Raw genomic sequence first — 16,794 nt, 5'->3', positions numbered from 1 at the left:
AACAGTGGCTTTGTAATATAGCTTGATATCTGGTATTGTGATCCCTCCAACTTTGTTCTTCTTTCTCAGGATTGCTGTGGCTATTCGGGGTCTTTTTTTATTCCAGATGAATTTTCAGAGAGTTTGTTCTAGGTTTGTGAAATATGCCATTGGTATCTTAATGGGGATTGCATTGGGTAGTATGGACATTTTAATGATGTTGATTCTACCAATCCATGAACACGGTATATTCTTACATATGTTTATGTCTTCCTCTGTCTCTTTTTTCAACATCCTGTAGTTTTCCGAGTACAGGTCTTTTATATCCTTACTTAAGTTTATTCTTAGGTATCTTATTTTTTTTGTTGCAATGGTAAATGAGATTGTTTTTAAGTTTCTCTTTCTGTGAGTTCATTATCTATCTATCTATCTATCTATCTATCTATCTATCTATCTATCTAAAATAGAGAAATATGCTAATTAACTGGGACACCATAACGGGTCGACCGAAGAGGAGGAGGTTGTGCATGCAGCGTCGGGGGTGGGGCAGCAGGGGTCTCCACGTGCCTGTGCTGGGGGAGGGCCTGATCAGCAGCAGTCGCAGCTGCTTCAAGGGCCGGAGAGCAACGCAGGGCCAGACCAGTGACTCGAGAGTGGATGGTGCTGCGCGATTTTGAATTGCACTCTGGGCTCCTAGTTGTTGTATAAAAAAGCCATAGATTTCTGGATGTTAATTTTGTATCCTGCTACATTGCGAATTCATTTATTAAGTCTAGTATTTTTTTGATGGAGACTTTGGGGTTTCCTATGTACAATATCATGTCATCTGCGAATAAGGACAGTTTTACTTCTTTTCCAATTTGGATGCCTTTTATTTCTTCTTCTTGTCTGATCGCTATGGCTAGCACTTTCAGTACTATGTTGAACAGGAGTGGTGAAAGTGGGCATTCCTGTCTTGTTCCTGTTCTTAGGAGAAATGGTTTCAGTTTTTGCCCACTGAGTTTGATGTGGGCTGTAGGTTTATCATATATGGCCTTTATCATGTTGAGATATGCTTCCTCTATTCCCACTTTGCTGAGAGTTTTTATCAAAAATGGGTGTTGGATTTTGTCGAATGCTTTTTCTGCGTCTATTGATATGATCATGTGATTTTTGTCTTTCAGTTTGTTTATGTGATGTATTATGTTTATTGATTTGCAAATATTGTACCAACCTTGCATCCCTGGAATAAATCCCACTTGATCATGGTGTATGATCTTTTTAATATATTGCTGGATGCGATTGCTAATATTTTGTTGAGGATTTTAGCATCTATGTTCATCAGGGATTTCCTGTAATTCTCTTTCTTTGTAGTCTCTTTATTTGGTTTTGGAATTAGGATAATGCTGACCTCATAAAAAGAGAATGGAAGTGTTTCTTCCTCTAGGATTTTCTGAAATAGTTTGAGGATTATAGGTGTTGGTCCTTCTTTGAATATTTGGTAGAACTCTCCTGTGAAGCCATCTGGACCTCCTGGGCTTTTGTTTAGTGGGCGTTTTTTTTTATTTTTTTTATTTTTTATTACTACTTCTATTTCATCAATTGTTATTAGCCTATTCAGATTTTTTTTATTCTTCCTGATTTAGTTTTGGGAGATTGTATTTTTCTAGGAATTTGTCTATTTCATCCACATTGTCCAGCTTGTTGGCATATAGTTGTTCATAGTATTCTCTTACAATCCTTTGTATTTCTGTGGTGTCAGTGATTACTTCTCTACTTTTGTTTCTGATTTTATTTATTTGGGTCCTCTCTCTTTGTTTCTTGATGAGTCTGGCTACTGATTTTATCAATTTTGTTTATCCTTTCAAAGAACCAGCTTTTGGTTTAATTGATTTTTTTTTGTTTGTTTGTTTAGTCTCTATGTTATTTATTTCTGCTCTAATCTTTATTATTACTCTGGGCTTTTCTTGTTCTCTTTCTAGTTCTTTAAGTTGTAGGATTAAATAGGTTTTTGCTGATTTTTTTTTGTTTTTTGAGGTATGCCTGTAGTGCTATGAACTTCCCTCTCAGGACTGCTTTTGCTATGTTGCAGAGATTTTGGGTTGTTGTGTGTTCATTTTCATTTGTTTCAATTTGATCCCTCCCTCTCTCCCTCCCTCCATTCCTCCCTTCCTTTCCCTGCAATTTTATTGTTAATATCTGTGTTTTTATTTTTTAAAGTCTTTTTTATTTTTTAATTGTCTAAAGTTTTACATATGTCTACTTTTTCCCCAGTTGACCCCCCCCCTCCCAGCCATTCCCACCTTGGGCAAGCCCCCACTGCCCCAGTGTCTGTGTCCATTGGTTATGCTAATATGCATGCATACAAGTCCTTTGGTTGCTCTCTAACCACCACCCCCCCACACCCCCCGCCGCCACCTCCCCTGCCATTTGTCTCTGGATCTATTCTTGTTCATCAAATTATGTTGATCATTATATCCCACATATGAGTGAGATCATGTGATATTTATCTTTCTCCGACTGGCTTATTTCACTTAGCATAATGCTCTCCAGTTCCATCCATGCTGTTGCAAATGGTAAAAGTTTCTTCTTTTTTATAGCGGCGTAGTATTCCATTGTGTAGATGTATCACAGTTTTCTAATCCACTCATCTGCTGATGGGCACTTAGGCTGTTTCCAAATCTTAGCTATTGTAAATTGTGCTGCTGTGAACATAGGGGTGCATATATCCTTTCTGATTGATGTTTGTGGTTTCTTGGGATATATTCCTAGAAGTGGGATTACTGGGTCAAATGGGAGTTCCATTTTTAACTTGTTGAGGAAACTCCATACTGTTCTCCACAGTGGCTGCACCAGTCTGCATTCCCACCAGCAGTGCACGAGGGTTCCTTTTTCTCTGCATCCTGGCCAGCACTTGTCGTTTATTGATTTGTTGATGATAGCCATTCTGACTGGTATGAGATGGTATCTCATTGTTTTGATTTGCATCTCTCGGATGATTAGTGACTTTGAGCATGTTTTCATATGTCTCTGGGCCTTCTGTATGTCCTCATTCGAAAAGTGTCTATTTAGATCCTTTGCCCATTTTTTGATTGGATCGTTTATCTTCCTTTTGTTAAGTTGTATGAGTTCTCTGTAAATTTTGGAGATTAAATCCTTATCTGAAATATTATTGGCAAATATGTTCTCCCATGCAGTAGGCTTTCTTGTTGTTATGTTGATGGTTTCTTTTGCTGTGCATAAGCTTTTTATTTTGATGTAGTCCCATTTGTTTATTTTCTCCTTAGTCTCCATTGCCCCAGGAGCTGTAACTGTAAAGATATTGCTACGAGAAATGTCAGCTATTTTGCTACCTATGGAGTCTTGTAGGATTTTTATGGTTTCCTGTTTCACATTTAAGTTCTTTAGCCATTTTGAGTTTGTGTATGGTGTAAGTTGGTGATCTAGTTTCATTTTTTTGCATGTATCTCATCAAATTTCCCAGCACCATTTATTGAAGAGGTTGTCGTGACTCCATTGTACGCTCTTGCCTCCTTTGTCAAATATTAATTGAGCATAATGGCTTGGGTCGATTTCTAGGTTCTCTGTTCTGTTCCATTGTTCTATATGTCTGTTCTTATGCCAGTACCAGGCAGTTTTGAGAACAGTGGTTTTGTAATACAGCTTGAGATCTGGTATTGAGATCCCACCTACTTTTTTCTTCTTTCTCAGGATTGCTGTGGCTATTCGGGGTTTTTTTTTTTATTCCAGATGAATTTTTGGAGAGTTCTTTCTAAGTCTGTGAAATTACCCTATGTCTTTTGATTGGGGCATTTAATCCATTTGCATTTAAAGTTATTATTGATAGGTACTAGTCACCATTTTTATTCTTTATGCCTGTGTTCCTTCTTTCTTTCCTATTTCTTCTTTTTACAGCAGATCCTTTAGCATTTCTTGCATTGCTGGTTTGGTGGTAATAAACTCTCTTAGTCCTTTTTTGTCTATGAAGCTCCTGATTTTACCCTCAACTTTGATTGATAGCCTTTCTGGGTACAGTATTCTTGGATTCAGGCCCTTCCTTTGCATGACTTTGTATATTTCATTCCATTCTCTTCTGGCCTGATGTGTTTCTGTTGAGAAATCAGTCAATAATCTGATGGGAGTTCCCTTGTAGGTAACTTTCTGTCTCTCTCTGGCAGCCTTTAAGATTCTTAGTTTGTCGTTGTTGTTTTCCAATTTAATTATAATGTGCCTTGGCATTGGTCTTTTGGGGTTCATTTTGTTTGGGACTCTGTGAGCTTCTTGGACTTGTGTGAGTTTTTTCTTCCCTATATCAGGGAAGTTTTCCGTCATTATTTCTTCAAACAGGTTTTCTATTTCTTGCTCAGTTTCCTCTCCTTTTGGCATTCCTGTTATGCGGATGTTGTTTTGTTTTGTGTTGTTCCAAAGTTCCCTTAGGCTCTCCTCCTGTTTATTAAGTGTTGTTTTTTTTTTCCTAGATGCTGCTCTGCTTGGGTATTTTTTTCTACCTTGTCTTCTAGCTCACTGATGTGGTCCTCTGCTTCTACTAGTCTGTTGTTGATGCTTTCTATTGAGTTCTTTATTGCATCGATGCCATTTTTCATTTCTTCTTGGTTCTTCTTCATTTCCTCTTGGTTCTTCCACATATTGGTGAATTTGTCTTCCATCCTTTTCAGCATCCTTATGACCATTGCTCTGAATTCTTTCTCTGACATATTGCTTGCCTCCATTTGGTTTACTCCCTTTGCTGGTGATGCCTCCTTTTCTTTCGTATGCGGGCTGTTTTTTTTGTCTCCCCATTATCGCTCCTCTCAGAGTGTCTGGTTATGTAGCTCTCTCTTTCTCCTGCGTTGACTCAAAGGCACAAAATACAACACGACAAGACACAATGCACAGGGCAGCAAACACAAATGTATTTATGATACTAATAACCCCAAATAAAGGTGACCACCAGAGAAAAGAGAATTAGGGATAGAAAAGTGCAAAAATGATATTGAGAAAAGGGAAAAATGTAAGAGAGAAAAGAATGAGAAGAAAAATGTAGGGGGAAAATATATGTATATGGTAAGAAACCTCCCCCCCCAAAAAAAAAACAACAACAACTAATCCAAAAAAATGCAAACAACAAATACCCAAACAACAAACACCCAGATGAATCTGAGGAGGCAGAGCTTTTTTTAGGCGATATCTGACCTTTCTGTCCATGGATTACCTCACTAGCTGTATTTGATTCTCCCATTCCAGGTGGGTGTTGTTTAATTTAGCTGTTCCTTCTATCTGCTCTGTGAGAAGGTGCATGGCCCGTCCGCGTCCGCATATTTGGTGCTGCTTTGTCTCCCCCTGGACTGATTTTAAAGGTGCCCGTGGTCAGGGAGGCTGGAGTCTTGGTGTTCATGGGTTCGCAGCTAGTCCCTGAGTGTTGTGGTTGTAGGGTCCCGGGAGGTATCCGAAGTCTCCCCGGTTGAAGGTAAGGCTGGGCTTCCGATCACAGCCAGTTTCCTCTTCAAGATGGCGCGGTCTCTCAATATCAATACTTCTCATTCTCCTTTTAGGTTCATGTGGCGGTTTTGCTTCCCTTTCCCCTTGAGTTAAATATGGTCATATGCCGCTTGGTAATGATATAGGATTTTTGGACTGGAATATGTGGTGTTCCCCTGGGCAGGATGGCTTCCCTGGGCTCTTTGTCCATCAGAGTTGAAGAATGAAACCACGGACAGAAGATGGTATAGCAAAGGTGGAAATTTATTGAAGAATAAGCACACTCTCCCTTGATTTCTTTCTTGATTTCGTTGGTAACCCATTCATTGTTTAATACCATGCTATTTAGCCTCCATGTGTTTGAATGTTTGGGGGCATTTTTACTGTAGTTTATTTCTAATTTCACTCCACTGTGATCTGAGAAGATGCTTGATATAATTTCAGTTGTCTTGAACCTGTAGAGACTTGTTTAGTGTCCTAACATGTGGTCTATTTTTGTGAATGATCCATGTGTACTTGAGAAGTATATATATTTTGCTGCGTTGGTGTGAAATGTTCTATAAATGTCAGTTAAATCCATGTGATCCAGTGTGTCCTTTAGAGCAGCAGTTGCTAACCTTTCGGACCTCACGGACCACCAGTGGTCCATGGACTACTGGTTGGCGACCGCTGGTCCAAAGGTGTCCTTAAGCCAGTGGTCGCCAACCTTTCGGACCTCACGGACCACCAGTGGTCCGCGGAGCAACAGTTGGTGACCACTGCTTTAGAATCTCTGTTTCCTTGTTAAGTTTTTGTCTGGAAGATCTATTCAGTGAAGACAGAGGGGTCTTAAAGTCCCCTACTATGGCCCTAGCTGGTTTGGCTCAGTGGAAAGAGCATCAGCCTGCAGACTGAAGGGTCCTGGGTTCGAGTCCAGTCAAGGGCATGTACCTTGGTTGCGGGCACATCCCCAGTGGGGGCTGTGCAGGTGGCAGCTGGTCGATGTTTCTCTCTCAACGATGTTTCTGACTCTATCCCTCTCCCTTCCTCTCTGTAAAAAAATCAATAAAATATATTTAAAAAAAAGTCCCCTTCTATGACTGTGTTGTTGTTGATCTCGCCGTTAAAATCCTTTAGAAGTTTTTTAAAAAAATATATTTAGGTGCTCCTATATTGGGTGCATATATTTTTACCAGCGTTATATCCTCTTGTTGGATGGATCCCTTTAGTATTATCTAATGACCTTTGTTGTTTCTTGTGATGGCCTTCATTTTAAAGTCTATTTTGTTGGATATGAGTATTGCTACTCCAGCTTTTTTTTCTTTTCCATTTGCATGGGAAATTTTTTTTCATCCCTTCACTCTCATCCTGTGTGTGTCTTTGGTTTGAGATGGGTCTCTTCTAGACAGCATATAGTTGGGTCATGTTTTTGTATCCATTCACCTACCCTAAGCTTTTTGATTGGAGCATTTAATCCATTTACATTTAGGGTTATTATTGATAGTTACTTATTTATTGCCATTTTAATTCTGTATGGCTAGGTTTCTCTCTGTTTCTTCTCATTACAGCAATCTCGTTAGCATTTCTTGTAATGCTGGCTTGATGGTGATGTACTCCTTTAGCCTTTTTTTTTTTTTTTTTTTTTTTTTTGTCTGGGAAGCTCTTTATTTGACTGTCTATTTTGAATGATAGCCTTGCTGGATATAGTAATCTTGGCCTCAGATCTTTGCTTTCCATTACCTTGAGTACTTCATGTCATTCACCTTCTGGTCTGTAGAGTTTCTGATGAGAAGTCAGGTGTCAGCCTTATGGGGACTCCTTTGTAGGTAAAAGTTTTCTTTTCTCTTGCTGACTTTAAGATTCTCTCTTTGTCTTTTATTTTTGGCATTTTAATTATGATGTGTCTGGGCATGGGCCTATTTGGGTTCTTCTTGCTTGGGGTTCTCTGTGCCTCCTGCACTTGTGTGACTTTTTCCTTTACCAGGTGAGGTAAGTTTTCTGCCATTATTTCTTTTTTCTTTTTTTTAATATATTTTATTGATATTTTACAGAGAGGAAGGGAGAGGGATAGAGAGCTAGAAACATCGATGAGAGAGAAACATCGATCAGCTGCCTCCTGCACACCTCCCACTGGGGATGTGCCCGCAACCAAGGTACATGCCCTTGACTGGAATCAAACCCGGGACCCTTCAGTCCACAGGCCGACGCTCTATCCACTGAGCCAAACCGGTTTCGGCATGCCATTATTTCTTCAAACAACTTCTCTGTGCCTTTATCCCTTTCTGCCTCTTCTGACATACCTACTATTCTAATATTGTTATGTTTCACATTGTCTCACAGCTCCCTTAAGCTATCCTTCTGTTTTTTAATTGTTTTTTTTCTTTTTGGTTCTCTGGTTGAGTGATATTTTCAACTCTGTCTTCTAACTCACTGATTTGATCCTTAGCTTCCCCTAATCTGCTGTGTATTCCTTCCAATGTGTTCTTTGTGTTATGTCCTTCTTTATCTCAGACTGTTCTTTTTTCATAGTTACTATATCTTTTTTCATGCTGTTGAGCATTTTTACCATCATTATTCTGAACTCTGATTCAGTTAAATTTCTTATCTCTGCTTTCATTTATCTCATTTTCTGGAGAATTCCCTAGTTCTTTCATTTGGGGATTTTTTTTGCTCCTCATTTTAGCTTTCTGTTTGGGTTTGTGACTATGTATTAGGTAGATCCTCTACACCTCTCAATCTCTAGTGCAGGATGGTGTTAAAGGCTGTTTCTGACTAATTAGATCAGGCACAAACTCAAAATCTCCAGAGACCACCTCTGCCTACAGACTGATAGGATTCCAACCTGAATTGCCCCCAGGTAATCCTACTCCGGTGTGATGAGAGTTTTTTTCAACAGGGTGGGATAGTTCCTTCTGCCTGGAGACTAATTGTTAATTTTTAATCTCTTAACCTGTTAACTGCCATGATATTTTGAATTTAATTTAAAAAGGTCTGCCTCGTGCCTTGTGTCTATAGACGCTTATGGTGTACACATGGTTAAGTGGCCTCAGGGCCAGGTGTTTTCCAATAGGGTGTGTCAGCTGTCTTCCCTCTGGGCAAGGCAGATGTCTGTGTGGGAAAGATGTCCTCCGCTGTGTGAGGGAATGACTCAGCTCATGAAACTTGGAGTGTCTGCCTTCTGAGGTCTATCCCCTGAATCCCCAGTCCTAGCTTCTGCTCTCACAGCTCCAGTCTGCTTCACGCTCCCTTGACTGGAGCACAAGGTGGGTGGCTCCACAGGGAGTTTAGTGTGTTGGCCCTTTAAGAGGGTGCCTGAATTTTCAGCTGCCACTCCCTGGAAGACAGCACCCCACTGCTTTCCGCAGCCAGATGTTATGTGGGTACCCTCCTCAGTTTTGGTGCTCTCTGCTGGGGGGCCCAACTTGGGGATTAGATCCAAGAGTTCTCAGTGGCAACTCCCCATAGCTGAGATATCTCTCCGGGACTTCACTTGCAGTCTGTGGGCACCCCGTCAGCCCTTTTGCACCTCCATCCCTCCTACCAGTCTCTATGCGGTCTCCACCTTTGGTCCTCGAGTATCAGGGTTCTCTTCCTGCGAGTTTTCTGTTGATTATTCAGGACGTTTTTCTGTATTTTAGTTGTAATACCAGTTTGTTACTGGGAGCATGTCTGTGAAGCATCCACTTGCTCTGCATCCATTTTTAATCTATCTCTATTCTTGAGTTTTTTAAGGATAGAATTAGTTTTTGGAGAATAGCACCTCATGCATTAGCTTGCACAGGCAGGTCAGATTAGAAAAATGCAACTCCTTAGTATTAATGATAATCCAAACTGTCAAGTCTTAAGCTATTTTGGGGGCACAGTTTTTTAAAAAAACTATTCTTTTAGAGTAGTTTAAGTTTGTAACAAAAGGAGAGGAAGGTACAGAGATTTCCCAGGTGCCCTCTGCCCCTACATACATGGTCTCCCCCTTTATCAACATCACTAACCAGAATGCTACATTTTTTTTTTTTTTTTACCAACAATGAATGACCCTTCATTAATACACTGTAATCACCCCAAAAGTTAATGGTTTAACTTAGGGTTCATTCTTGGTGTTACATAATTTGTGGGTTTGGACAAATGTATGATGACATATATCTCATCATTATAATACAGAGTATTTTCATTGCCTTAAAAATCCTCTGTGCTCTGCCTATTCATCTCCTCCTGCCCCGGCCCCTTTGTTACTGTGTCCATGGTTTTATCCTTTCCAGAAGGTCATATAGTTGAAGTTATATGGTATGTAGCTTTTTCAGATTTACTTCTTTCATTTAGTAATATGCATTTAACTTTCTTCCATGCCTTTCATGGCTTGAGAGCTCATTTCTTTTTAGTGCTGAATAGTACTCCATTATCTGGTTATACCACGTTTTATTTATCTATTCACCTACTGAAGGACATCTTGGTTTCATCCAAGTTTTGGCAATTATGAGTAAAGTTCCTATAAACACCAATGTGCAGATTTTTGTGTGGACATGAGTTTTCAGTTACTTTTGGTAAATACCAAGGAGCGCAATTGCCCCACTCTAAGGTAGAAGTGTGTTTAGTTTTGGGAGAAACTGCTAAACTGTCTTTCCAGTGGCTGTATTATTTAGCAACAGTATATGAGACTCTGTTGCTTCACACCCTCCCAGCATTCAGTGTTCTAGGTTTTGGCCTTTCTTAATAGGTTTATAGTCCTATCTCGTTATTATTTTAATTTGTATTTCCCTGATGATATGATGTGGAGCATCTTTTTATATGAGAACCTTAAGCTTTTAAATATATTTTCTTATTCTAGCTTTGGGATAACTTTTGGGTATTGAAACCTCAGTCTTTGGTGTATGGGAAGACCCTCCAGTCAACTGAGCCACCTGGCCAGAGCCCTGGGGTAACTTTTATGAGATAGGCAAAATAGGTATTTTTATTCTAGGTGTGCAGATAGGAAAAATGATTTAGAAAGATTTAACAACTAAACAAGATTTTATGAGCAAAGTAAGTAGTAGAACTGTATTTAAATATTTTTCTGACTTTTGAGCCATGTAGAAATATCCTGTTAGATCAACTGTAATTGGAAAATAAATGGGGAAAAAATTCTGTTAGTATCATCAAACTGTCTTTACTGTTCTTCAGACTCATATCAGAGCATGTTATTTGTGTCACAATTTTCAGAATAAAATACTTTTCTATACATTATTTTATTTGACCTTCATAAGCACTATAGCTAAGCCTATGGGTAGGTAAAATCCCAGGTCACACTAATTATATATTTTTGAGCCATAACATGAACCTAGTTTTCTGAACTTCAAATTTTCTGTGCTTTCCCATGTTTCTTAGTATTATTGTATAATGTAAATACTCTATTTTTGGAACCTTTTCTCAGAGTGATGATGTGAATTTAATGGAACAAGCAAATAGAACAAGAAGAACGAAATACATTAAAGTTTCATGGGAGTACCATAGCTGCATATACACTGATTTCCCCCTTGGCTCCTGACCTCAAGATAGACTAACACTCAAATGTGAATAAATGGAGCTAACACACCATAATGCCCAGAGCAGTAGTAATGGTTCATTTGCTACATGGGAAAGGGAGGTTTTTGTGCATTTCCAAAGATTTATTTGCTGCCAGAGCTGAGGAGATACTTGTATAGAGAGATAATCCTTTTAAGGCCAATTAGTATATGGCTTTAAAGTGGATTTCTTTGGTAGGTAACGTTTTACTCTCCTGAAAGCATTTTTTTTTTAAAAAAAAAAATCCTCACTCAAGGATATATTTTATTGATTTTTTTTTTTTAAAGAGAGAGAGGAAGTGAGAGAGAGAGAGAGAGAAACATCAATTGATTGCCTCCTATATGCACCCCAACCGGGAATCAAACCTGCGATCTAGGTATGTGCCCTGCCTGGGGAATTGAGCCCATAATCTTTTGGTGTACAGGACGACGCTCCAACAAGCTGAGTCACCTGGCCAGGGCCTGAAAGCATTTTTTTTTTTTTTTAAATCACTGGAATAGTTAGCTACCAGTCAGACAACTGTCAGTAAATAAGTGACAACATGTCCTTTCTCCAGTAAAGCCCCTTTTGCTGACCTAATTGCAGTTGACAGTTTTCATCAGTGTTAACTCCCAATGAACAGAACCCTATTTTGAGCTTTATAATGATACCGATATTAGTAAGTACCATTTACTTACTTGATTGATTCATTGATTTATTAATCAAATATTCATTTGGTACCTAATAACTAGGTATTGTGCTGGATGCTAGGAATGTCATTGTGAGCAAGACTGATCTCTTCTCAGAGCTAACAGTCCCAGGAAATAGATAATTAAGCAACTAATTACAATAAAGAGTTAGAATTATAAAGAGGGAGGCTGGAAAACTATGTGTAGGGAAATCTTCCCAGAAGAAATAGGGCTTAAGCTAAGGTCCAAGAATGTATGAAAAGAATTTCAGGGAGAGAGAACAACAGGGGTAAAGACCTGTAGGTGAGTGGGAATATTGCATGTGTAAGAGATCAGACTACAAGACTGGAGAATTGTGTAAATGATCCTGAAGAGGTAGGCAGTAGCAGCCAGTGCCTTGTAGGCTGCAGAAAGGATTTTAGTCTTTATACATTGAGGAGTTTTAAGAATAGAAATGACCCAATTTAAAGAGATCTTTTTGAACTGCAGTGTTTGATTTATTAAATTCATATAATGTTACCTAGAAAGCAGATATTAATTACATGACATTCACATTACATAACATTAAAAGTTAACGTGAACAAAATTAGTTTAAAGGGAGACAAATTAGATGGATGTTACAAGATGATGCTGGCTTGGTCTAGGGGATATTGCAGTGGAGATAAAGTGAAATTGATGATTAAGAAAGATATTTTGTAGGTAGAATTGGTAGGGCTTGCCTAGCCGGCATGGCTCAGTGGTTGAGCATGGACCTATGAGCTAGGAGGTGACAGATCGATTCCAGTCAGGGCACATGCTGGATTGCAGGCTCGATCCCCAGTGGGGGGCATGTAGTAGGCAGCCAAACAATTATTCTCTCTCATCATTGATGTTTCTATCTCTCCCTTCCACTAATTAAAAAAATAAATAAAAGAAACACTTCGTTATGTTGATAATGGACTATCTATAATAATAAAAGCCTAAGCGACCATCGCAACCAAACGGACAACTGAACAGGCTGGTGGGATGACTAGGCCGGCAGGGGGGGGTTAGTGAGGGGCGACCAAACGGCTGAGCAGCAGGCTGCATGGGGCAACCAGGCCGGCAGGGGGGATAGTGAGAGCAACCAAATGATTGAGCAGCAGGCTGCATGGGGCGACCAGGCCCGCAGGGTCGGCAGTTGGGGGTGACCAGGCCAGCAGAGGGGGGCAGTGAGGGCCGACCAGGCTGGCAGGGGGGCAGGTGGGGGTGACCAGGCCAGCAGGGGGGACAGTTAGGGGCGATCAGGCAGGCAGGCAGGTGAGCAGTTAGGAGCCAGTGGTTCCGGATTGTGAGAGGGATGTCCCCAGGATCGGGCCTAAACTGGCAGTTGGACATCCCCCAAAGGGTCCTGGATTGGAGAGGGTGCAGGCTGGGCTCCCTACCCCCCCACCCCCCGTGCGCAAATTTCATGCACCGAGCCTCTAGTAAGAGGTATAAGGGTAGAAGCAGGAATGAGATACTAGTTGGGAGATGGTTGAGGGAGGGACCATGGTGGCTTAGATTGCAATACCAAAAACTAACAGGGTTTTTTATAACTCATTTAGCAGAAAAACTTAACTGAGATTCTTTAGAGTTTTTATCATATTTACTGTGGCTATCATACATTTGCTACAGAAATTTTAACGTGTTTAATGCATTTTTGGGGTGTTATACAATATATAATACGTATATGCTGTTACTTTAATATCCCTCCCCTCCACCAAGTTCCGATTTCTAAAACATGACTAAATCTAAGATTTTTGTTTAAAAGAGTGTAAGCATATGTCTGTGGAGATAGTGGCAAATGGTTGTATTCTGGATGTATTTTAAAGTTAGAGCCATTTAAATTTCTGCCGAATGGTCTGTGGGGTTTATGAAAACAAACAAACAAACAAACAAACAAAAATAAAAAACAAAGGAGTCTAGACATCCAGAATTTTTTGTCTGAACAACCAGAAGAATAGAATCACCATGATCTGAGATGGGGAAAGGCTATGGATGGAGTTAGTGTTGGTGGAAAGAACAAGTTCAGTTTGGGGCATGTTGGATTTGAAATGTTGAGTAGGGTTTTGGTTATAAGCGTCAGGAATTTGTGAGACTGGTCTGGGAAGAACTCTTACAGAATGTTGGTGCAGTTTGGGGGAGCAATTTCTGATACTTTATGACTCAGCATTTCCACATCTAGTGTACACTTCTAAGAAACCTTTTTTACAAAATACATGTGCATGAGATAATAAATACAAGCATGTTTACAGGAGCATTATTTTGATGGAGAAGAAAAACATGGAAAGAAAATTAAGTTTCTACTTATTGGAGAATGGGTAAATAAATATTAGTGTATTTATAGATTGGATGACTGACTACTGAAGATTAATGAACTAAAGTGAAATACAGTTGAACCTTGAACAACACGGGTTTGAACTGCATGTGTCCACGTATATGTGGATTTTTTTCAATAAATATACACTTGGCCCTCTGTATCCCTGGGTTTTGCATCTGTAGATTCAACCAATTGTTATGGAAAATAGTATTTTTCCATCCATGGGGATCCATGGATGTAGAGGGCCGACTGTATGCATTGTTCTATGTCATTTTATATAAGGGACTTGAGCATCCATGGATTTTGGTAACAGAGAATCCTGAAACTAATCTGTGGAGACTGAGGGACAACTGTAATTTTTGGGGGGAGTCAGAAGTTATACACAGATTTTTTTACTGTGGTTGGTTCCCCTAATCTCCACTTTGTTCAAGGGTCAAGAGTACATCCACTTAGGGGAATCTCCCCAATTATAATGTTGATACCAACAGATGAATACATATACTTTGAAACTGTGTATATATAATTTTAAAACTATTTATAACTAATGAATATATGTGTAATAAAATACAGAGATACATATAGAAAAGATAAACAAAAATTAAGAATAGCTGTTAAGTGATGATTAGTGGGAGTTTGGACTTGATAGATTTGGAGAGTAAGTCACAGGGACCCCAACTGTTTTTGTAAGGATTCTTTTTCATGCCAGTGGTACATGTATTCATCTCTTTATTATTTTCTGTACATATTTATTTATCTAAGATATCTTCTAATTAAAAAATAAATCAGTTCATTCCTTTTATATCCCTCACACTAATGGCATGAATTCTTTACAATTCATCAGCAGTTAATGGCTGGCCTAAGGAGTGCCTGGAAATCTACACTGGTGAGATGGTTCCATCTAGTGGGGAAAGTGTCACAAGTATTCTAAGAAACATTCCTTTGGGGAAGGAAGAATAAAGAAGTGATACTTAAAATTGCACTAAACTTTAAGAGACAAAGGAAAAGGTTATCATTTAGAAATATATAGTCTTTAACATTTAGTATAGACCTGTAGGACCAAGATGGGTCCTTTTTTTCTAACATGTTTGTATCTTGTTTTTCAGAAGGAGTTGAGCCTTCCCAGAAGAGGCAGCTTGTAAGTAGATGGTTATCATTACTAGAGGCCCAGTGCACGAATTTGTGTACAGGTGGGGTCTGGCTGGCCTGCCCCAATGGGGGCCCATTGTGCCGGGCTGGCAGGGGGGAGGGGCCATGGGCAGTTGCCTGGCTGGCTGGCCCTGCACTTGATCGGGGTGTTGGGGCCGATCGGAGGTGGGGCCAGTCGGAGGGAGGGGCCGCGGGCAGTTGGCCTGCCAGCCCCACCCCTGATTGGGAGCCAGGCGGCCAGGGGAAGTGGCCACAGGCAGTTGGGGGGCCAGGGCGGCGGAGGGGGAGCGATTGGGGTCTGGATCAGACTGGTTGGCTGCCACAGTGCGCGTCATAGCCACCGGTCATTCTGGTTGTTCCGCTGTTCCAATCTCTGGGCGTGTGTGTGTGTGTGTGTGTGTGTGTGTGTGTGTGTGTGTGTGTGTATGTATACACACACACACACACACACACACATATATATATATATATATATATATAGAGAGAGAGAGAGAGAGAGAGAGAGAGAGAGAGAGAGAGAGAGAGACTAGAGGCCCAGTGCATGAAACTTGTGCATGGGTAGGGTCCCTAGTGGCTGCCGGCTGCTGGCCAGAGTGCCTCCCTTCCCCTGGCTGCCTGCTGCTGCTGTCCCTGCCCCCTGGTCGGACTCCTGGTTGAACTCTGGTCAAGGGGAAAATTTGCATATTAGGCTTTTATTATATAGGACTAGAGGCCCAGTGCATGGGATTTACACACTGGTGGGGGGTGTGGCCTGCGGGGATTGGCCCGCTGTGGGAACGCCGCTCATCCTGGTCTGCTGAGTGGCTGTGGACCCGCCCTCTGAGCAGCTGCTCCCTGGTCTGGCATCTTCTGTGTAGCCGGATCACTCGCCTCTTCAGGGGACCCGGTCGGGGCTGGGCCCAAGGACAATAGCACTGAGAGGCGATGGAGTAGGCCTCAGTCTTGTGGTGGCACGAACCCACCTCCTAGCCTCTGGTATCAGGTCTGTGAGTCTGGCAGCGGCTCTGAGCGGTCTGCAAGTATCCGGAGGAGGTGGCAGGGAGCGAGGAGGAGCCTGGGGTGAGGAGGCGATGATTGCAGCCTGGGTTCCTGCCCGTTGGCCCGGGGTTCACAGCAGGAGTAGCCGCTCATCCTGGTCAGTTGAGCGGCGCTCCCACTGTGGTAGCACACTGACCACCAGGGGGCAGCTCCTGCGTTGAGCATCTGCCCGCTGGTGGTCAGTATGTGACTGGTTGACCGGTCGTTCTGGTCATTCCGCCGTTTGGTCACTGGGTTTTTATTATATAGGATAGTTGTGATTATGATTATAATCTCCTGCTTAACAATCCCTCCTGGGGACTGTTCTTAGTATTACCTAGAGGAATCCAATTCACAAGTGTTTATTTCCTGTGGATTCCTGTCTTGGCCATGGAAGCTGGTGGGTTGATCCTTCACCACAACTAGTTTAAGAAGCATTGATCTAGTGAGTGAGTGAGTGAGTATAGATTAAAAGAAAGAGATGGAAAAAAATAAAATGAAAAAAATTAAAAAGAAAAGAAAAGAGATCTAAGGACTCTATTGGGGTCACTTCAATATTTACTGTTTAGAATATTCTTCAATAAAGACTGACAAGGAGCAGCCAGTGAAGTTAGAGGAAAACCAGAACAGAGTGGTGTTTCCAAACCCACAAGAAGAAGGTGTGTCAAATATTGCTGACAGATTATCTAACGT

At 40.9% G+C, this 16,794-nt stretch overlaps 1 protein-coding gene across 9 annotated transcripts in view; it reads left to right on the top strand.

The window, feature by feature from the left end:
• The window catches only part of MAST2 (microtubule associated serine/threonine kinase 2), a 187,694-nt gene that overhangs the window by 62,629 nt on the left and 108,271 nt on the right, over positions 1-16,794 (top strand). For 8 of the 9 annotated variants that reach the window (XM_080656392.1, XM_080656391.1, XM_080656390.1 and 5 more), the window contains one exon: positions 15,042-15,073. In XM_080656392.1, coding sequence (XP_080512518.1) covers positions 15,042-15,073 — 32 coding nt within the window. The remainder of the gene's footprint in view (positions 1-15,041; positions 15,074-16,794) is intronic. The other variant, XM_080656389.1, reaches the window with a different exon arrangement.

Source organism: Plecotus auritus, assembly GCF_963455305.1.
Source record: "Plecotus auritus genome assembly, chromosome: 2".
Classification (NCBI taxonomy): Eukaryota; Metazoa; Chordata; class Mammalia; order Chiroptera; family Vespertilionidae; genus Plecotus; species Plecotus auritus.
The sequence above is the reverse complement of the archived record's forward strand: the minus strand, read 5'-3'. Positions and strand labels throughout refer to the sequence as shown.